This window comes from Manihot esculenta, chromosome 1, assembly GCF_001659605.2.
Source record: "Manihot esculenta cultivar AM560-2 chromosome 1, M.esculenta_v8, whole genome shotgun sequence".
Classification (NCBI taxonomy): domain Eukaryota; kingdom Viridiplantae; phylum Streptophyta; class Magnoliopsida; order Malpighiales; family Euphorbiaceae; genus Manihot; species Manihot esculenta.
The window spans coordinates 39,912,199-39,934,517 of record NC_035161.2 but is presented as its reverse complement, the minus strand read 5'-3'; the positions used below and the strand labels follow the sequence as shown (position 1 = coordinate 39,934,517).

Genomic DNA, 22,319 nt, shown 5'->3' with positions numbered 1-22,319 from the left:
CAAGACAGTTTTACCGACTAGTTGCACGTCTGGGCAGTGTAGACTATAATCACAATTTCAAAATCAAGCGTGACCATCAAAGTGCTTTGATTTAATTTAAAGCACAACAACAACGGACGCAGGGTCCACTATCCGAGGAACTCTTTTTTTTTTAATTCCCAGTTCATGAGTAGGTCCGAGGAATCAATTTCTCCTAGCTTGAATAGCTTGGTAGAGATGGTACTTAAAATATTAGGTAAAAGCTAATTTGCGTTGTGCTCGCAACACTAATTGGTCTTTGGTCCCATACAGGAAGCAAGATGGGCATAAGAATTGAATAATAAGTACACTTTACACAACCACTTGCAAATAAAGTGAACACCCAGATGCTAGTACTACCTGGTGATTATCTTAATCAGAAGGAGATTGTGCTAGTGTGCTCCATAGGTGTGTGGTATTCTCTGCTCGAGTGCATCAGTAGCGTTTGATGCCTCGAGCCCGCCAACAGTTAATTAAAAATTAATAAGATACCGAGAAAGAACAATAATAAGAAAAAAAAAATCCAATAAAAGAAAAATAGAGCAAGCTCCGAGACCAAAAAAAACACAGCACACACTCAGCCAAAGGACAAGAACCCATTGTTCTAATATTCTGTTACTGACAAACCAAAACAAGGACACAGGCAATACGGATTGAATTTTCAGAAGATGAAAATACCAGAAGACAGACAAGAATTGAGTAGTGGCCAGAGAGAGCAAGAGAAAATATCCAAGAGCTAAGTCAAAACTTGCGCCTGATCAGAACCAAATAGAGCAGCACTCACAAGGCCTTGCCCCCCTTTGCAATATCATTTTTAATTGCTCTTTGAATCCATTTCACGATAAGCCACTGTATCATAAAATATAACCATAAAAACATGATAATATGCACAACTTCCATCACAAGCACAGAACCTCTGTTAAGGAACCTAAGAAATTCCTACCTGAACTCCAAGAATGAGAGGAATCAATACTTTGCCCCTGTCATTTGACTCAGATCCATCTATCAACTTCTTGTCAACAAAAATGGATTTATTCCCGTTTGTAGCAACCCCAATTATTTCTTTCACCAAGCTTGGTATCCAGGCCTCACCATTTGGGAGAATCTGTAATAATAGTAGTAGTAGTAGTAGTAGTAGTAATAATAATAATAGTACATGTGATAAGGCACTTAAATATATAAAAGTGGAAGCCAAATGCATGAGGCTTCTGCAAATAATGCATTCAGAAAAATAAATGGCCACAAGGTTGGTGAAGAGACCTTACCTTTTCATCATTCTCATTTTTATTGCATCTCCCACTGTTCTCAACCAAACCAACTGGAATGGCAGTAACCTATAGACATCATAAGTGATTATTAAATAACACTTCCAGCATAGAAAACAAAAAACACTACTCATCAATTATATATGCAAGCATATGCACAGATGCATGCACATTTCACCACTGCAATTGATTTTTCTAACAAGTGTACAAGCTACCAGTTGGACCATGAAGACTGCCTTCCATCTACGAAACAGAAAATAGATTAGGTTTCTAACGATGTATCCCAAAAAAATATGTACTAACTCATCAAGGAAAATCAGAAACTGTTAAATATACTTCATACCAACTACAGGGTTTCAATCATCAGTTCTCAAAACCCAAAAAATAAAGATTATGAGGCCATCAATTAAGATAACTTGGTCAAATTTCTGGCCAAGTGACAAGAAACAGGACCTGTTCTTAACTCTTACTGATGTAAATAACCTTAAATCATCCTTGTTACAGACTTCAATGCTGGACACTAAAATCATTTTAAATGAGGTCTTTTCCTTCCACTAATAATATTAATAAGGGAAAAAAATAGTAATGCCAATTCACCCTTGTCATCTAAACTTTCAAAAGATCTTTAAAAAGAAGCATATAATAGATAAATGCAAATATTTTGAAACCGTTCATGAAATGTTATGAAATACTTGAAAAACAGTCTCATAAATATGAATCCAAGAAACCCCACCATGACATTAAATGTCAATTGCAAACATGGAAAAACATTTTGAGATAACAAAACAAACAAATAAATAAAACCTTTCTATGATTTATGAATGTTGTGTGAGGATACTTAAGAGCAGATCTACCAAATCAAAATTTCAGAAGAGTTCATAAAACTCCCTCAAAGTCAGTCATTTTTGTACAAGTGATAGAAATAGAAGAAGGTTCAACAATAGATTCTTTGATTACTATTATGATTTTTATTTAGCCAAAACATAAAGGGAAAATTGGAGAAGCAAAATACACAAGACAATGATGGTTCTACGCATTAAAAAGGCATGAAAAAGGACAAGTTTTAGGTATGTCCTTAAGATAGCATATGAAAGGTATTTATAGTGGTATGAAACAATAAATTTCCACTCAAATTGCCTTTTTTGAATATCAATAATACAGATGGAAGATCATATAAATTTGAAATTCAGGATACTTCTTCCCCTCTTCTTGTTAACAGTTTCCTACAGATAAATGACAAATATCCTGCTTATGTATCCAAGATAATGAGCATTATGTATTCACTTGAACTGAGTTATCACAATCACCAAATTCCTTTTAAAAAAAACGCAAGACTCTCACTAATCAAATAGTCAATATAGCATCACTGCAAAACATTCTTTTCCAACCTGGAGCAAGTGAGGAAGAAAGAAACTGACTCCCTAAATTAAACAATCATCAAATTTCCAACCTGGAGGAAAACATTCTTTTCCAACTAGTAGGCAGCAAGGAAGAGAGAAAACTCACACACCAAGTACACTAATATTATTATGGTAGGACTTGGTTTTTTATGATCCTGATTTTCATCCACATGCGTCTAAGACTGAAAGTTAGGGTGGGAGCATCTCTTCTAGGAAGATACAAAGGAATATGGAAGTATGTGAAAAACTTCTCCAATTCACCACTCATAAATTGCAAGAAGAAGAAAAAGAAGAAGAAGCCCACATCCATGTGCAGGTATGCATTTCCATTTGGATTTTAGATTGAATTCAACATATGGCTGCATGTCAGCATGCCCACTTATTCACGTTGACTGCATAATTCTTTTTGAAAAAAGGGAAAAAATTAATGGTTTTATATATAAATGAAGTGCAAAACGAACCTCAAATTTTCTTTTCCTCATCCTTGATCCTGCATGAATGGTCTTTAAGACAGCCTCTGACCTTCTACCCGAAAAAACATCATAATTGAGATCATCAGGTGGACAAAGTTGTGCATGGGTGAGGACAAGCAAACTTTTACGCCATATTTCTTTCCCAAAACTATCAGAGATGGCACTTATTATCTGTTTATCCAAGTCATCCACTCTATATGCATCCAAGCGGTCAACATACAAAAGAACATCTATAGTCTTGTTCAAAAGAAACCTGCATTAGTAGCCCCAGAACTGTAAACTAAGCATGACACAAAAACTTAATCCAGAAATGCAAAAGTGACAGTAGAAGAAATCAGAAGAAAATAATTAGGTGGGCAGCAATTAAACTTTAGTCAAGGCATTCTAGTAGTACCAACCGTTTAATCAAATCCAAAGCTTGGTAACTAACGTAGCCACCCTCCACAAGGCCCGGGGTGTCTATGATGTTCAATGTAAATCCAGCCCGGGTCCGTGAAACCATTACAGGTCTCGACACCTCTGACTGCAATGTGGTCCATAATGTTAATAACAAACTATATGAAGACTCATAGTGACAACAGGCCCTAAAATTAATGGGAAATTGGTAAAAGCAAGAACACACCGAGAAGGAATTCACATTAGCCACTCGCTCTCCAATGAGAGAATTGACGGTGGAAGATTTTCCAACTCCACCTTTACCCATAACAAGAATGGTCAAAGTGCTCACACCCTGCAAGTACTTATGGCCAAGATAGATTTAAAAAAAAATCAGGAAATGGATAATAAAACTGCAAGAATGCAATTAAAAAAAATTAAAAATGAAACGAGAGAGACCTCTTCCTTTAATTTGCCAAACAATTCCACAAGTTTGCTTTGCGTAGCAGAAGGGAACTGCTGAAACCCGACCCACTCACGAATTATGGAACCCATTGATGCCTGGAACGAAACAAGGAATGAAGCCAAATTAAAAGCTAAATTCTCAACCAAACAATTGCAAAATAAAAATTAATATGAATTCTGGAGACAAAGTGCAGCTGTTAAAATCCAACGAGTGAGAAAAGAAAATTCCGCCTAGGATAAAACCCTAAACCTAGAGAGTAAGTGAACAACAGCTATAGCAAACGAATTGAGTGTGTGGACATGTGAGAGACGTTAGAGGCAAATGAAACCGAATGTCGTGGAGAAGTGGAAATTGATAGTAACCTGCTCTTTCCGGCCAAGTGCTCAGAGAAGGAAGGGGTATATGGGGGTTTGGTTTTGCTGCTACTACAATAACAGATGACCTTATCAACCCAATGGTTTTTGTTGGGATCTTCTTGGTTTATTTTTGACTCTAGGTATCAGATGCACCGCCCCCCATGAAGCCTTTTGTGCACCTCTTTTTGGCCTTTTTTTCCTCCTTTCGTGTTATATATATATATATATATATATAATTTAATTAAAAAATAATGTAAAATTCATACTGTTTTAGATACTGACATGCAAAATTTATGTGCGAGTAAGAAAAATATATTTTGTTATTTTATGATTTTTATTCATTTATTTTTTATAATTATTAAAAAATATAATTTTTTTAATTTTTTAATTATATATATTAAAGATATTAAATTTTATTAAATATTAAAAAATAGTTTGAAATTTTTTTTAAAAATAAGATAAAATTAAATAGAGTTATAATAGTTAATTTATAGGTTATTATAATATAAAAGAAAATAAATAATAATTTTAAATAATTAAAAAATAAATAAAAATTATAAAATGAAGATAATATAAAATTATTGTGGGTTTGCATTTGGTTGTATTGAATTAACATATAAGAATTATGTTACACACTAAAAAACAATGGTATATTTAATGATAATAAAAGTATAAAACAATTAATTAATTCGTTATAGTAAAAGATATTTATATTTATAAACAGTTGAAAAAAATTAAATAAAATATTTTCATTATAAATTATTACACATAAAATTAATAAGAATAAAATCACAAAGGTACCAATTTAATATATTTTATTCGTCAATATCTGCAAAAAAAATATTAATATATATATTTAAAATAAATAAATATTATTTTTCATAGTTGATATATAAAAATATTTAACAACCAAATGAAAAAATATTATAAAAAAATTTTACGAAATGATTAAAAATATTAAAAGGCCAATAGCCCTTATGCGTGAATAGTGAGGATTATATTAAAATTTCCCTTTTTAATTGAAAACGATAATAAAGTGGGCCGAGACTATCAATAGGCCCAAACACTCGTTTGGTAATACATGAGAGGCGATTTACGAGCCCATTATGCAGCTTTGGGCAGCCAATGTTCGAGATTCAACCATCTCCAGACTTCAGTCTTCACCGCCACCACACCACCATTACGCCATCGACGAAGCGATTCCTCTTTGTTCTAACATATATTTCCCGTTTGGGAACCAAGAATCCACCAAGACTAGCCTATATTCTCGCCCTTCTGCACCGATTCGAAAGTTGATATTTCACGCACAAAAATAATGTCAGCTAGGTTGCTGAAGAAAGTGTTGAAAGAACAGGAGCAACAACAACAGCATCACGAAGAAGAAGAGGAACCTGAATCTCCTGATTTGTCCACTCGCCCCGCAATAAATCCTTTCGACCTACTTAACGACGACGACTCTAATCAGGTTCATTCCCCAACTATCAAACCTCTTTTTTTTTTTTTTTTGTGTGTGTGTGTGTGTGTGTGGGCTCTCCAGGTGGATTGTTTGTTTATCATGTGTTTATACGCAGCCCGTTTAGTTAAACTAAACCAAATTCGTGAATTACATTGCCATCATGGCTTCATATTTGTCTTGGTTTATTAATGATATGGAGCCGGAATGACATTTTGTAATTGGAACCGCCTTCTTATTAATTGAAGTTGTATGTTGTGTTTTGCTTTGTGAAGGTGATCCCTTCAAATTTCTATACGGGCTTCGAATATATTTCTGTCATCTCGTGTTTGTTACTTTTACGACTCGAGTACTATATCATTTACCCATTACTATTTGTCCTTTTACACAGTGTTTGGTTCAATTCTATCTTACAAAACTATGTGGCATTCAATTGAATTCTAAGCACACAAAAACATGCAATTCAATTTAATTCTACAAAAATTTAGGAATTGGAATTGAACCAAGCATAGCCTTAAAGCAAGAGCAAATTCTGAAACAGGAACATAGTGTTTGGTTTAATTCCATTCCATAAAATTTTGTGGAATTCAATTGAATTCTAGCTGGAATTCATTTGAAATGAGTGTCACTGTTTGGTATGAAACAACTTAGTATGCATAATTAAATTGAATTCCATATGATTCTTGTTTGGCGTAATTTCACCATTAAAATTTATTTGCTCTCATTTACTAAACTACTGTCAAGAGTAAAATTTGAAAAATTATAATCTTCTACCCTTAAAAAATCTTATATAAAAAAGATATTGGTCTAAAAAATATTGTTACCTAAGGTTTGTGGATTTCATTTCTAATTCCATCATATTTGATAGGGATTACTTTTAGCTATAACCCATTCACAGAATTATTTTAATACTCAATTATTTATTCAAAATTTGAAACCAAACAAATATAACAAGGAATTCAATTGAATTCCATAAATCATGACAAATGGAATTGGACCGATCATAGTGGAAAGATACAAGTAACCCAATAACCAGAGCTACAGAAAAACTGGGACTCGTGGACTTTATATTGTAATATGAAATTAGTCTGTTTCAGTATTTTGTTTTCTTGTTTTTCTAGCACTGTTATTTTGATTTTGGATCTGATATGGTTCACTGTTGATCGCATGAAAATATGAAAGCTAATATTCTTGCATTCAGGAACACTTGGTTTTATGTTATTTGTTTTTACCATTCATTCTTATTTTACAAATGCTTTCAAGAAATAGTCCATAATCACAAATGAAATATTTACTTCATTTAACAGTTTACATCAAAAGAATATCAGTGCTGGTAAGAAGGAAGTCATCCACTTTCTGTTTAGTTACAATTGTTAATATTCAGTTTTGATTGCAGGAGAATGAGTCAGAAATTACTGATGAATCCTTGATGGGAAATGATTACAAAGAAGAATCCTCTGTGATCAAAAGCTTGGTTAGTGTAGTGTCAACATCCAACCAAAAATCCAAGAAAAAGAAAAAGAAGAAAAACAAGGCAGCCCCATCTTCCAGTGCAAATAAAGGTGAAAGCCTACTGGATAAGGCACTAGAAAATGTCTCCTTGGATGCTAATTCTTCAAGAAATCAACCTGAACCTGTCAAAACCAGACCAGAAAAAGTTCGTGAAGAGTTTACTAAACAATATGCCCCATCCATCCTTCAAGTGGATCCCAAATGTCTAAATCCTGAGAATGAGTTACGAAGAATTTTTGGTTCTAAGGTGGTGAAATCATTTGAGAGAAGTAATCTAGCCAGCAGTTCTAGGCAGGTTCGTGGGACAAGACGTGGAAGCCATCATGCCAGAAAGACTATTCTAGTCTCTCCATCAGAACATTGGCCCCGCTGGGATGGATCTCTGTCTATGGAATTTTTGGAGACGAGGGATGGATATCATTACTTTAGGTAAAAAAAAAATCCTTTATTGCTTCATCCTATTTGGATTTCCCTCTGCAGTCTGCACTGCTCTATTTCCTGGGATGTTTCCTTATTTCTCATGGTTTTCCAGGAATATGTCTATGTATGAAGTTGAGATGTGGCATTGCTGTTATCAGTTATAGGTTCTGTTTGGCATAAGCACTAAAGTTAAACCTGGGATATATCTGACACCAAATTATCTTCCATGAGCCAAGGCTTTTGTTAAAAAAAATCTGAGTTCTTTTTTTCCTCGTCACATTGCAGTGAGTGAGGAGAGGTGAGAATGCCAACTATGCTGGGGATTTGTTTTCTTGAAATATTATCTTGTCTTATATGTGCTCTCTCTCCATTCTTCCCTTCTGGACTCTCAGGCTGATTTGGACATAGGAGTTTGGTTTCTTTTTTATTTTGTAGCACCCTCTCTAATATGATCTTCAGATACGAGTTGCCAGTTTCATTTTTAATAAATCATTGCATTTGCCCTTTAATCAAGTTAAACTTCAGAAGTGTTTTTCTTGAATCTTTTCTATCTTTTCTTGATGCTTGTAAATTAGCATACTATCTTGTGGATTTTGTATTCACTTAGTTTTTTGCTTTCCTAATTTTAGATATGTTCTATTCATGTAGGTATGTGCACTCATCTTCCTATGATCAAGCTCAAAAATCATTTGAAGCTGCCAAAGCTATTCATGATCTGAATGGCATAGCAAGCATTTTACTATACCATCCATATCATTTAGATTCACTTATAACAATGGCAGACTATTTCAAATTTGTGGGTGAACATCAAATGTCAGCTGATGCTATTGCAAAGTGTTTGTATGCCTTGGAATGTGCATGGCATCCCATGTTCACCCCCTTGCAAGGCAATTGCCAGTTGAAGATCAGCCATGAAACAAACAAGGCAATATTCACAACACTTTTCACTCACATGAAAAATATGGACAGGCGAGGATGCCATCGTTCTGCCCTTGAAGTTTGTAAATTATTGCTTTCACTGGATTTAGATGATCCAATGGGGACATTGTTCTGTATTGACTACTTCACTTTGAGAGCAGAGGAGTACGCATGGTTGGAGCAATTTTCAGAAGACTATAAAAGTGATAACTCCTTATGGTTGTTTCCAAATTTCTCTTATTCCCTTGCAATTTGCCGATTTTATCTCGAGCGAGAGGAATCTGGAAAAGATACTTTTGTGCTTGCTAAAAAGTCTGCTTCAGCAGATTTAATGAAGCAGGCCTTGATGCTTCATCCTTCTGTTCTTAAAAAGCTTGTAGACAAAGTACCTTTGAAAGATCAGGCGTGGATAAATATACTGAAGCATTCCTTCTTTAGATCAGAGAAAACTGGCTCCCCATCTTTGGACCATCTTATCAATATTTATATAGCGAGAAGTTATATCATATGGAGGCTTCCAGATTTGCAGAAATTGCTTCGAGATGCAGCTTTGCAAGTAATCGAAACCATAGAACATAACAGTAGTGAAGCTAAGGATTGGGCTTGTGTGCGAAAAGAGGCTTTCTCATCTGAGAACAATGAGTAAGTATTTTCTGTTACTGGATTGTTGACTTAGAACTTAATTTGTTTTATGATTTTCTTGGGAACAATTTGTCCTACGAGGACAAAGTGATGTTTGTGATTTTGTGCTAAAATTGAAGTATGGTGAATCAGAATTAGGGCTGAACTTAGATTTTATGGATTTGACATTTGATTGTATTGTATCTACAGGTATAGCCATTTGCTGGTTTCAGATTTTTCTGATGCTGTGCCAACTCTTCCACCCGAGAACTTGCAAAATTTCATGGTTGATCCCAGGATAAGGGAGGCTGACCCAAATGGAGTCCGAATTGCCAATCCAGCTGCTGGTGGTCCTGCTGCACGGGATGTCGCAAATCGCAATGCATTGGCTGTCTTATTTGAGTCAATGTTGCCGTGGGTTCATTATGGCGCTGGAGAAGATGAAGGAGCTAATGAGGAGAACCAAGTTAATGAAGATGACCGAGGGAACCGGGACTGAATTAGCGATGTGATGTGCTTGCTCTAGTAGATGGGAAAATTGTTAGGAGGAATGAAGCTTTTCTCACATTGATGTCACCATCTGAGATGTAAGATATTTTCTTATTGCTGGAGTCGGCAAGTTGAAAAGTGCTGCAATATGGATATATTCTTAATACATCATTGATACAGATAAATTCCGTCTACAAATGAATTAAAACCGTAGGTTAAACCGTAGGTTAGAGATATTTATCGCGAAATTATTGCTTGAATTTGTTTTTGTTGATGATTATTAAACTTGATTTTATTTCATGGTACTTCACATAGCATTTAGAGATAAGTTTCTTGATTTAGTAGGTCGATGCTATTGAATCATTTTTGTATAAATAATGGCAAGTCGTCGTGTGTCATGGCTTGTGATATGTTCATCCTTAAGTATCCTTTTTGAATGCATGCACATTCATCTGGAAGTGGAAAAGCCAATGAATTTATATATACACGCTAAATGTTTAATTTTATTTTGTATTTATTGGGATGTTTAATTTATTTTATTTTTAACAACTTTTTCTTCCAACAGTTAGCACGCTCAATTTAAGTCAATTTAGCTTAGAAGGTCAAGTTCTAATTTATTTTTTTTATTTAAATAAAAAATTAAAAAGCTTAATTTCTTAATTTTTAAGTTAAATTCTCTATATCCTTTTTGTAATTTGAAAGACACCTCATTATTAATGGACTTCTTATTTAATTTATTTTTATAAATTCTGATAGTTAATAAGACGTGAACTCTTATTATTTTCTCCACTAACTTGAAGAAAGCTTTGTTTTTTTTTTTTTTTTAAAGAAAAAAAAGAGAGATTGAGAGAATAAAATCCCTGGCTAAACAGGTGAAAAACGTGAAAATTCACTGGCTAAAACAAGTGAGAAACCTCATCTTTCGCACATTTCCGCTTGGCTTTGGGCTTTTATTAAGCTTTACAAGGTAATTGTGACGCTTTTTAATTTTCATTAATAAATTTATGATATTTTATTTAATTAGAAAAAGAATACTTTTTTTTTATTTTTAATAATATAATAATAATGATTCTCTTATGCGATCGTAACACGGAGACAAAAAAGAGGAAAGAAGGTTCATACCAACCAAATGACCATCCGTCATAAAATGCAGATCAAATCTCTGTATTTCTGACCTCACTCATATTCAGAGCAAGTATATTGACTTTTTTAAGATACACATATTCCCGCTAGAGTCATAATTGTGTATGCAGTATGACTGACAGACAAAATATGAGTGATGAATATGGTATGGATGGAGAAAGAGTCCACATTAGTGTGTCCAGTCTAATCACTTTGCGGAATGACCGTCCATCATAGAATGTAGGTCAGATCTCCCATATTTCCATATCTCCAACCTCATTTATGCTCAAAGCAAGCAGGTTAATCTATGAGTGGTGAATATGGTATGGATGGAGAAAGGGTCCACATTAGTGTGTCCAGTCTGATCACTTTGTGGAATGATCATCCATCATAGAATGTAAGTCAGATCTCCCATATTTCCATATCTCCAACCTCATTTATGCTCAAAGCAAGCAGATTAATCTCTTTAAGATAAACAGATTCTCGCTACGATCATAATTACACATGCAATAACACTGATAGACAGTACATGAGTGATAGACAGAGTATGAATGGAGGAAGGGTCCACACCAGCGCATTCAGTCTTATCACTTTGCGGAAGGACCATCCGTCGTAGAATACAGGTCAGACCTCCCATATTTTCAACCTCACTCATACTCAGAACTAGCAGGCCGACCTCTTTAAGACACAGAGATTTCTAACTCCGAACTCTCTAAAACACGCAGATCCCTGCTATAGTCATAATTGCACGTGTAGTAGGACTGACAAATAAGACATAAGTGATGAAAGGAATATGGGTGAAGCCACCTAACACTTCTACCACCTAACACTTCTGCCACAACATTCGATAGTACAATCCGTTAAAACGTCCGAAAATGGTAAAGGTATTAACACCCTGAACCAATCATGCGAGAAGACTCTAGAAACTCTCAACTTCCCCTAAGAACCTCAAAGTTTTAAAGACTCAAAAAACCAGCCGATTCACTCTCAACCCTTATTTATCCAATCAGATCCATTACCTTCCCTATAAATCAAACCCTTTAACTACATCTCTTGATCTCACTGGATCTTAGGCTTATCAAGCTTATCAATTTCAAAACTCAAGTATGATTTCTACGGATCATAACACTTTTTATAGAAGATTTATGATATTGAGAATTCTATGTATTTGTATTTCTGTATAGAATACATTTATATAGTATACACCAGTGGTTGAGTTTGATACAGATTATATGAATAACAAATATTATCTCAACCAACTATAAACCTTATCATAACTCTAAATCTTATCACAACTCTAACCTTATCATGACTCTAAACCTTATCACAACTTTAACCCTTATCACTAACTAAATACAAGATAAGTATACAGCTATAACTCAAGTTACAAATAGATAAAACTGTTATAGTTAGTCTTTATCTTTAATACGCCCCCGCAAGATTGAGGCGCCATCGGAGACTCCAATCTTGGTTCTAAAGTAACAAAACTGAGTTCTTCCCAAAGCCTTTGTAAGCACATCAGCAACTTGATCTTTTGAACTTATGTGAAGAACCCTTAACTGTCCAGCATTAATTTTCTCGCGAACAAAATGGTAATCCAGTGCAAGATGCTTCATCCTAGTATGATAGATTGGATTGGCGCAGAAGTAAGTCGCACCAAGATTATCACAATGAAGGACTGGTGGTTGTGATATTGGTACTCCCAAATCTTGTAATAAACTTTGAACCCAAAATACCTCTGTTGCAGCATTGGCTAAGGCTTTGTACTCAGCCTCTGTAGAAGATCGGGAGACAGTCTTTTGGCGACTAGATTTCCAGGATATAATATTAGAACCAAGATATAGAACATAAGCTGTTGTAGACCGCCCATTATCAAGGACACCACCCCAATCAGAATCAGAGAAGGCAGACAGAGTATGAGTGGAATTTCGATTGAGAAATAAGCCATAATGTATGGTTCCTTTAAGATATCGCAAAACACGTTTCAGTGCTTGAAGATGAGTTTGCGTCGGTGCATGCATAAATTGTGACAGCCGATTCACTGCAAAAGAAACATCAGGACGCGTAATTGCCAAATATTGAAGAGATCCAACAATTTGGCGATATACGGTGGAATCAGTCGAACTAGAACCATCATTTAAGATGAGCTTGTCTCCTGTAGACATAGGAGTATTCACCTCTTTAGCTCCAGTCATATCAAATCGGTCTAACAAATCAGCAATATGTCGATGTTGCGAAAGAAATAATCCTGCAGTTGTAGAAATCACTTCAACCCCCAAAAAATGATTTAATATTCCCAAATCTTTGACAGAGAACTGAGCAGATAGCTTCTGTACACAGGTATGCAGAAAATGATTGTTATTACCTGTAAGTACAATATCGTCAACATATACTAGAAAATATGCAATAATCCCATTGGAGGAAAAAATAAACAAGGACGCATCAGCATTTGATTTGCGAAAACCAAGTTTGAGCAAAAAAGAAGTAAGTTCAAGATACCAAGCTCGTGGAGCCTGTTTCAAACCATAAAGAGACTTCTTCAGTTTGCAAATATAATCAGGAAACTCAGGTTGCACATATCCTGGAGGTTGCTGCATGTAGACATCTTCATAAAGTGTGCCATGTAAAAAGGCATTATTTACATTCAATTGCCTTAACTGCCATCCTTTAGAAATTGCAAGAGTAAGAACTACCCGAATTGTAACCGGACTAAATGTCTCAAAATAATCACGCCCAGGTTCCTGAAGAAATCCTTTGGCAACCAAACGTGCCTTATACTTATCAATAGTACCATCTGATTTACGCTTAATCCGAAACACCCATTTGCAACTAATAAGATGATGTTTGTCTCTCGGAACCAGCTCCCAAGTTTTATTTTTCAAAAGAGCATTGTACTCTGAATCCATCGCCTGCCGCCAAAGTGAACTGGCCAGAGCTTGTTTCACTGTTCTTGGCTCGAGTGTATCCGGTAAAGGATATTTAGTTGTAAGATTAACAAAAGAAGAATTAAAATACTTTGAGTTAGGCTTCCTTTGTCGCTGCTGCCGTTGTACAGGAGCTGGAACTGAGTCTTGTGAAACAATCGGTAGTGGCAAATCTAAATCAGTAGTAGAAGATTCAGTCATCAAAGGGTCAACTTGTTGAGTCTCAGTACTAATTAATGGCATGGTAGATTGATCAGATTCTGCTGATAATGTTGTAATAGATTCGGAACCAGTACTTGAAACCAACAAATCAGAATCACTTGGAATAGAAATTGCCAATGGAACCGAAGCAACTGCAGTTGGTGCAACAGGTGATGGATTTGGTTGTTGTGCCGAACCTGTACAAGAAGCATCTCGAAAATAATCTGTAAATTGATGAGAACTAGTGCAAGTTTCAGATGGAAAAATATGCTCAACAAATTGAACATAACGAGACAAATACAAACGATTAGCCTTTGGATCGTAACATTTGTATGCAGATTGAGTTGGAGAATATCCAAGAAAAATACAAGGCAATGAACGACACTGAAGTTTAGAATTATTATATGGCCTTAGCCATGGAAAACAAAGGCAACCAAAAGATTTCAATCTCTTAAAACTATGAGGCATACCAAACAATCTAGAGAAAGGTGTTTGAAACGAAATAGCGGACGAAGGCAACCGATTGAGCAAATAAACAGCAGCCTGAAAAGCATGAGACCAATAATTAGAAGGTAAAGACGAAAATTGTAACATAGCAAGACCTGTTTCAACTATTGAGCGATGACGACGTTCAGCAGTACCATTATGCTCTGGCGTATGTGGAGGTGTTGTATAATGTGAAATACCACAAGACAAAAAATGATTCTTAAGCTTTTGATACTCCCCACCATTATCAGTGAACACATAAACAATTCTAGTGTGAAAATAATTTTCAACCAATTTCTGAAAGTGGATAAACAAATCATGAGTATCAGATTTCTGCTTCATGGGATATAGCCAAACATACTTAGAATAGTGATCAATAAATGTAACGTAATATGCATAGCCATCAATAGATTTTTGTGTAGGACCCCAAACATCAGAATAAACAAGTTGCAAAGGCTTATTACTAACAAGAGAATTCTCAGAAAACGGTAATTTATGACTCTTGCTCATAGAGCAGGAAGTACAATGAAAACTAGAAACATATTTAGACATAGACTGAAGACCAATATTTCGAAGTACTAACAAAAGGACTTTATTGTTGGGATGACCAAGCTTGTGATGCCATTCAGAAGCAAAGACAGACACCGAGTAGTAACATTCAGTTGAGAATGTTGAGAATTAACTCTGGAAAAACTTGCACAGTAGATATCATCAATGTTCTCTCCCCGTAGTAGAGACGCCCCCGTGTACAGATTCTTCACAACAAAATAAGATGGAAAAAATTCCACAGAAACATGATTAGTGCGACACAACTTAGCAATTGAGACCAAATTCTTGCGCAGATTAGGCACGCATAACACATTAGGCAATGATAAATTCTTAGAGTAAGTAGGAATTTGCACAAAACCAGTATGTGATACAGCAAGCGTTTTACCATCACCAAGTTGTACTTCCTCAGGACCTCCATAGTCAGAATAGCTTTGCAAAGAAGCTGGATTCGACACAACATGATGAGAAGCTCCGCTATCAAACAACCATTGTTGTGGAGAAGAAGCAGCCATAGAAGAAGTAACATTAACTGCAGGTATCGGTGCTGAAGAATGCGAGGTATCAGTCTTCAAAGACATATTATTCTCCTTAAGAAAGCGAGCCAATTTGCGACATTCAGCAGTAGTATGCCCAGTATATTCACAAAATTGACATACCACATCAGGTCGATAAGAACCTCGACCTCGACCACCAGAGTAAGAACCACGACCACCACGTCGATTTCCAGAATAATTGGAGTTTTGTGGAGATCGATTATAATTGCCATTCTGATTGTGTGAACGCCCTCCAGAACGTTGAGTGTAATTGACAGTAGCAATCACTTGTGACGTAGCTGAAACAGTTGTGGAATCTTTTTCTTGTAGGGATCGTTCATGATCAGTAAGTTTTTCAAAGAGATCAAAAAGGTTATTGGGGTTCACGAACTTTTAACGCAGCAACTATGGGACTGTAATCATCTCCCAATCGGGTGATAATATAAACAATTAAATCATCATCACTCACCGGATTCTGGGTAAGAGCAAGCTCATCTGCAATAGCCCTCATCTCATTGAGAAAAATAGCAATCGGTTTGGTTCCCTTAGAGTTCTGTGCTAATTTAGTTTTTAAGGACAGAATTCTAGAACGAGAAACATTAGCAAAACTCTGGTGAAGCCGATCCCATGCTTCTTTGGCAGTATTGGCTGAAGAAATCAAGGGTTGAATAGTATCGGAACAACTTCCTAAAAGAGCACTGATCAAAATTTGATCTTGTCGAAACCATAAGGCGAAAGCTGGGTTGGCTGTTTTGTCTTTTTCAGAAAGAAATTGTGATGGTGCAACCCGTGAACCATCAATAAAATCAAGTAAATCAAGACCAATTAAGGTTGATTGGATCTGTTTTCTCCAAACAGGAAAATTCTCCGGAGTAAGTTTAATTGGAAAATGCGTTGGAGCATTTAATTGAATGACGGTATTGGATGACGAAGCCATTAATTAAAAGAAAATTGGATCAGAAAACTCGTGAGAGCAGATTGCGGCTCTGATACCATATAGAAGATTTATGATATTGAGAATTCTATGTATTTGTATTTCTGTATAGAATACATTTATATAGTATACACCAGTGGTTGAGTTTGATACAGATTATATGAATAACAAATATTATCTCAACCAACTATAAACCTTATCATAACTCTAAATCTTATCACAACTCTAACCTTATCATGACTCTAAAACCTTATCACAACTCTAACCCTTATCACTAACTAAATACAAGATAAGTATACAGCTATAACTCAAGTTACAAATAGATAAAACTGTTATAGTTAGTCTTTATCTTTAATACTTTTGCACCCCAATAGAAGACATTGTTCAGTTTACCCCTGAAATTGAACATCTGTTACAGAAGTAGTTGCCAACCCAGGCTGCAGGGCCAATAAGGAGCATCTTTAAAGAGTTTCAAGCTCTGGAAATCCCAGTAGAGTGCCTACCATCATCTCTAATAACACAAGCTTAATTGCATCCTGCAAATAAAATAAGGGCACCAATTAAACCACCAACGACTCCACCTAAGTCGAAAAATAGTTCAGAGCACAGATATAGACGCCCTTACGGCATGGAGGACAATAGGATTTATTATAGCTCGCTCTCTAGCCCAAAGGAGGCCTGCAACAATGCCGAGCAAAGCACCGGCAATAAATAATGGCAAGAATCTGGTAGCAGTGGCAGTGGCAGTGGCTGTAGTCACAGTGACGACGCCATCAAGGACTCCGAAGATTGCCAAGGTAATATAGAGGGTAGCGTTGGCGTTATTTGCTACACTTGGGTCATCCAGCACGTAACCTCTTCCATGCCAAAAAGGGCATTGATAATTCCTGGACAACAGAAGCAGACTGGAACATCAAGTACAAAGCCAACTTGATCATCTGCGCCATGATGAATCGACCCCGAGAATAGAGGACACTCAGAAGGAAGAAAAAAATGAAGAAACTGGCTTGAGAAGGATAACGATATTGCCTGTGAGGAATTGGCACATAGAGATTTACTAAGGAATCCTTGATTTCTGCGAGAGGACAATTTGATTGATGTTTGATGTTGTCCGTGAGGAACTGATGCTCATCAATGGCGACTTCCGCTAGTGACGAAGAATCCCTCTTGTAATTTGATCACTCCTTTTGTTCCGTTCTAATTTATCTTATGGGGCACCTACCAACTTAATTCATTGCCAGCATTAGCATACCAGCGAGGAGTGCACATAATCATTGGCACAAGTCTGGTCACACTGTGTCGACGCATTGGACTAATTTAACATCCCTTAAACTGAATATTCTTCCACGCGTCGTAACCTTGTCTAGTTTAGACCACAACACAAGGGACGAACATATTGTTGAACCCAATTAAGGCATAATGAATGAAAGAAACAAATTTCTAATGCACCAAAAACCAACTTGGGCAATAAAACGTCAATGATAAATCTGATTATCACAATCCATTGTACAATGATCATCACCCTTGGTTGTGAGTAGGCAACACCAAATTTGAGCAGCATAAATCCCCAGATTGCACATCAATTTCAGGATTCCATGCTAAGTTTCAGAGACCTTCAAATTTTACTGCCATATGCCCATATCTGATCATCATTGCAAGATCTCAGTACTCAAACGTTGTAAAGCAGAATGCATTGCTGGGTGAAGACCAAGAAATTACCTCGCTATTCCTTTCCAGGGCACCCTGAATATGCATCTTTTGAAAAAAAAAAATCTCCAAGCATGTAGAATCAGCTGCTGACTCAGGAAGTGGGGGTAAACCAGTAAAATGTTATCTTTTCCAGCAGATTGTCATGCCATCTCCTATGGGTACCTAAATATCCCAAATGTTTACAGCTATGAACCACTAACTAAATCGCGGGAAAATTTTCAGAAAAACCATACATAAATTTCACATACATACCATACTGATGCTTACACGCTTGTCCTCCATAATGGTTTTATTGAAATTCCTGATACTGATAGTCTTAGCATCATTTACCTGCTCAAAATAAGATAAGCTACACATAAATTGATCCAAAGGACAAATTCTATAAATCACTGTCAATAATTTACCAATGGATCTGCGACTTTTCCATGCCAAAGGACATTATCGATTACAATAACACCCCCAACCCTCACCTGCAAGGAGATGAATAAGCATTCTTACAAGCTGTAAACAGAAAATCTAATAAGAAAATTCAGCAAACAAACGAAAGTAAATAATAAAATGAATGTAGATGGTACCATTACATGATTCTTACCAGCTGCAGCAATAATTCAAAATACTCTTGATTCATTCTCTTCTCAGCATCAACAAATGCAAAATCATAGCTATATGAAGGAATTATATCAGAAAATTATGCGAGGAAGATCTGACTGAGCGTCTCCAGGAAACGGAAGGAAGAAAAGTGTCATACTTTATCACTACCTGGAAGCTTCACCATTCAGAATCAGAGAATTTAAAATGTCTGCCGCAATTCCATGCTTCACGTTGACCTAATCAAAAGAACCTTGTTAGAGTTAAAGTGATCACTAGAATAACTGTAAGTAGATAACACGTAGCCAGAGATTTTGTGAAAATTTATACACATAATGGACTCAAGAATTATCGAAATACAGTGTCGACAGAGGGGAACTAAAACAAAGTATGCCCCCCGGAGGCGCTGATGGATTTCAAATCTCCATATAGAAATACCAATGGCAACATTAACCCTCCTTTTGACATGATTCATTTTATAAGAAAATAATTCAAATGAATTCTTAGAAAATCATTCATGATTTTGGTTCCTTTCAAAATGAAAATTTTGTAGGTTTTCCAAGAAAATTGATAGAAAGGAATTGAATTGAATTCTTGTGAAATCTTTAATTCCAAACAAGTTGCAGAGAATGAAATCATACATTACCTTGTGTGAGACACCAGCTCTCTCATAGTACCTTCTTGCAACATCCAGAGAATTGGCATCTCTTTCACAGGCAACCAAACAACCCGATTCCGGTAGCACCAAAGCAACTGCCAACGATGAGTATCCCTGAACAAGAAATGGTGAAATACAATAATTAGAACTATAACACGGTAACCTATTATTTCATCAAGCACCTCTCTTTCTCACAATCCATGGAGATGATGAAGTAAACAAATTGCTAATATATCAGAGGGAAAGCGTACAGTATAAACACCGACTTCAATACAACGTTGCGCACCAAGTATCTGCACAAGCATCGCAAGCAGCTGTGCCTGATCAGGAGATACCTATTGAAATAGCATTGCCTCGTCAATTCGTTCTGTGAACCTAGAGAATGAAGCAACGGGGTTTTGTTGGAGCCATTAGTCTATTACCTGCATCTGGCTGCCACGCATAGTAGCAGTCTCCTCACGCAGTTGCCGCAAAATCTAAAATAAGAAGAGTCAGATTTTTTTTTAAAAGCAAGAATAAACCGAAGCCATAAAGAAAGAAATGTACAATAAGAAAATACCTCCGGCTCCCGAACGTTCGAGAGCATATAATCGTAAAGGCGAGGAGTGAGACTGATGACCTGCTTGTTACCGTACTTGTCATCATTTGCAACCACGACTGCGGTGTCGGTGCTGGTAGGAGAGGAGCAGTAATTTTTGGCGAGACGAAAAAACTTCAATGCCCTAAAACCGCCGCCACCGCTTGGAATCGACACCGTTATTCCCTGAGGTGTGCCTGAGATAACAGTAGCAGCAAAAGTGGCGCGTTGATAGGCTAAGCAAGAGCAACGATGAAGCGCCCAGGTGGTCGCCATTTCAAAGTTATCGAGCTAACTGTAACCGGCCTTTGACGATTGTCCGGTCGAGTTGGGCTCCGTTTGGTTAGATTGGATTGGATCAGGCAATGCCTCCTTTTAAGCGGCTGTTATTTGTCTATTGTAATAGTGAATATTATTATAATATAAAAATATTAATTTTAAAATAATTTAAAAAATTAAATAAAAATTATAGAATGAAAATTATATAAAATATATTTGAAATGGTATATGCTGATTAAATATAGAGAGATAACTCTGAAAAATTATATATAAAAAAAAAAAAAACAACTTAAAGGTAATAAATTACATGATGACAATTTAGGACTTAGATGCACAAAGTAATTAATTGTATACAGAATATGCAAAAAAAAAAAAAAAAAATTGAAAGTAAATCTGATAAGAGAAATAGTCTTTCCTGTGGAGCTCATATCCAAAGAAAATATTCAAAGCCATTAAGCGCAGTATTTAGAAGAGAATAATCAATTTTTGTAAATCAGCGTAGAAAGTGCGGTTAATAGCTTCAAGAACAGTATGAGTTTCTCCAGCAACAACTGAAGAACATAAGATTTTCTTGGAGAAATCATAAATTACAAAACTCATATTATTGATAGTAATGGCAATAACAATGATGACGTAAAATTGACCTTTTCAAATTATATCACAATTGAAATTAACCATATCAAAATTGACCATATCACAATTGACCATATCAAAAGAAGAGAAGAAGCATGCCAAATCGGAGTGAAAGTCAAACATGAAGAAAGAGACTTAGAATAGGAATTGAAATGGTTAAAAATTTATAGGGCAAACCCACATTGATGCAAGAGTGGCTATGGCTTCTTAAATTTTTAATTTTTTAAAAAATTAATTTTATATTTTATTAAAAATAATTTTAGCATGAAGATTGGCTCCATCCATTAAAAAATAAAATTTAATAAATTTTAACAATTTTTTTTTAAATTTAATTAAATTATTAAATTTAAAATTTTGAATATCCAGTTTTTATTTAATATAAAATTGGTCTAATTCTTAAATTAAAAAATCTGAATACATAATTTTTATTATATATAAAATATTAAAAAAATGCTTGATAATAAATAAAAGAAATTTCATTAAAAAGTAAAAGAAAAAATCTTATGGACACAGTTTATCGAATTTTTTACTTTTAATTTTATTTTAATTTTTTTCATCAATTAAATTTACTTTTAAAATTTATTCAAATTAATTTTTATTAATTAAAGCTTAATTTGGCTATTGAAATCAGCAACGAATGTTACCAAATCAACGATATTAAAAAAATCCATTTTAAAAGAATTTCTATTATAATTATAAGGAGGAGTTCTCATACCCAGTTAAATAATTAAGAAAGTTTTCCCGCCTGCCTCAAGAGGAATGCTTGAAATAAACTCTTTTATATTTTGGCGACTTGAAACGAATGCTTGAATCAGCTGCATCCGCCCTGCAATTAAGATAAAATTAGGCCTTACATTCTCGAATACATCGTATATTCCTAGTTTGTTCGAAATTATTTTAATTTGCTTTGAGGACAATATATGCAGTAGCGTCGAATACCAAATGCTACAATTAATATAAATTTTAAAATTTATATTAATTGATTTTTCAATTTTAATTCTATTACACATTTAATTTATTTTATCCATTTTAAATAATTATACTAAAGTGTAGAATTATATTCTACAACTATAGCTAATTCTAAGATTTAGAAATGTAGAATACTTATATTTTAGTTCCACGATTTTGATTCTCATTTAATTTATTTCATCCATTTTAAATAATTATAATAAAGTGTGAAATTATGTTCTACAACTGTAACTAATTGTAAATTTGAGAATAAAATTGTAAAGAATTAAAAATTTTAAAATCAAATTATAATATTAAATTCTATTATTAAAAATGGATGAAGAAGCTAATAAGAATAAATTTGAGAGTCAATTACATATTTACATATTCAGAAGCATTTGAATAAAAATG

The 22,319-nt window shown here is 35.0% G+C and overlaps 3 protein-coding genes across 6 annotated transcripts; 1 reads left to right on the top strand and 2 right to left on the bottom strand.

Annotated features, from left to right (window-relative positions):
* Positions 1-526: 526 nt before the first annotated feature.
* Positions 527-4,520, bottom strand: LOC110613902 (translocase of chloroplast 33, chloroplastic). Of its 2 annotated transcripts, none has more exons than XM_043948582.1 (8): positions 4,360-4,520; positions 3,991-4,092; positions 3,779-3,895; positions 3,555-3,679; positions 3,145-3,409; positions 1,284-1,352; positions 962-1,123; positions 527-867 (listed from the first exon to the last, which is right to left on the bottom strand). In XM_043948582.1, the coding sequence occupies exons 2-8, from the start codon at positions 4,084-4,086 to the stop codon at positions 799-801; spliced, it is 903 nt and encodes a 300-aa protein (XP_043804517.1). In that variant the 5' UTR covers positions 4,087-4,092; positions 4,360-4,520; the 3' UTR covers positions 527-798. The 2 variants fall into 2 exon arrangements, with proteins under 2 accessions (XP_043804517.1, XP_021610996.1); XM_021755304.2 differs by having other exon boundaries at positions 3,779-3,886.
* Positions 4,521-5,465: 945 nt separating this feature from the next.
* Positions 5,466-10,083, top strand: LOC110613888 (transcription factor 25). Its single transcript, XM_021755284.2, has 4 exons — positions 5,466-5,818; positions 7,203-7,747; positions 8,387-9,298; positions 9,488-10,083. The coding sequence occupies exons 1-4, from the start codon at positions 5,669-5,671 to the stop codon at positions 9,774-9,776; spliced, it is 1,896 nt and encodes a 631-aa protein (XP_021610976.1). The 5' UTR covers positions 5,466-5,668; the 3' UTR covers positions 9,777-10,083.
* Positions 10,084-17,939: 7,856 nt separating this feature from the next.
* Positions 17,940-20,432, bottom strand: LOC110618341 (O-methyltransferase MdmC). 3 transcript variants are annotated; one of them, XM_021761509.2, is made up of 10 exons: positions 20,031-20,431; positions 19,894-19,947; positions 19,723-19,806; positions 19,460-19,585; positions 18,985-19,052; positions 18,818-18,887; positions 18,630-18,695; positions 18,478-18,555; positions 18,235-18,387; positions 17,940-18,157 (listed from the first exon to the last, which is right to left on the bottom strand). In XM_021761509.2, the coding sequence occupies exons 1-9, from the start codon at positions 20,322-20,324 to the stop codon at positions 18,346-18,348; spliced, it is 882 nt and encodes a 293-aa protein (XP_021617201.1). In that variant the 5' UTR covers positions 20,325-20,431; the 3' UTR covers positions 17,940-18,157; positions 18,235-18,345. The 3 variants fall into 3 exon arrangements, with proteins under 3 accessions (XP_021617201.1, XP_021617202.1, XP_043804509.1); XM_021761510.2 differs by lacking the exon at positions 17,940-18,157 and having other exon boundaries at positions 18,277-18,387; positions 18,478-18,695; positions 18,807-18,887; positions 20,031-20,432; XM_043948574.1 differs by lacking the exons at positions 17,940-18,157; positions 18,235-18,387 and having other exon boundaries at positions 18,488-18,555; positions 18,807-18,887; positions 20,031-20,432.
* Between the last annotated feature and the right edge of the window lie 1,887 nt (positions 20,433-22,319).

Excerpts from the sequence above, each read along its gene's own strand:
- LOC110613902 (XM_043948582.1), bottom strand. The coding sequence starts at position 4,086 with ATGGGTTCCATAATTCGTGAGTGGGTCGGGTTTCAGCAGTTCCCTTCT. Across the intron at positions 3,896-3,990 it reads TTGGCAAATTAAAGGAAGAG|TACTTGCAGGGTGTGAGCAC; the intron begins GTCTCTCTCGTT and ends CTTGGCCATAAG. Across the intron at positions 3,680-3,778 it reads CTAATGTGAATTCCTTCTCG|TCAGAGGTGTCGAGACCTGT; the intron begins GTGTGTTCTTGC and ends ACCACATTGCAG.
- LOC110613888 (XM_021755284.2), top strand. The coding sequence starts at position 5,669 with ATGTCAGCTAGGTTGCTGAAGAAAGTGTTGAAAGAACAGGAGCAACAA. Across the intron at positions 7,748-8,386 it reads GATGGATATCATTACTTTAG|GTATGTGCACTCATCTTCCT; the intron begins GTAAAAAAAAAA and ends CTATTCATGTAG. Across the intron at positions 9,299-9,487 it reads TTCTCATCTGAGAACAATGA|GTATAGCCATTTGCTGGTTT; the intron begins GTAAGTATTTTC and ends TTGTATCTACAG.
- LOC110618341 (XM_021761509.2), bottom strand. The coding sequence starts at position 20,324 with ATGGCGACCACCTGGGCGCTTCATCGTTGCTCTTGCTTAGCCTATCAA. Across the intron at positions 19,053-19,459 it reads GAGCTGGTGTCTCACACAAG|GTCAACGTGAAGCATGGAAT; the intron begins GTAATGTATGAT and ends TCTTTTGATTAG. Across the intron at positions 18,556-18,629 it reads GAAAAGTCGCAGATCCATTG|GTAAATGATGCTAAGACTAT; the intron begins GTAAATTATTGA and ends TATTTTGAGCAG.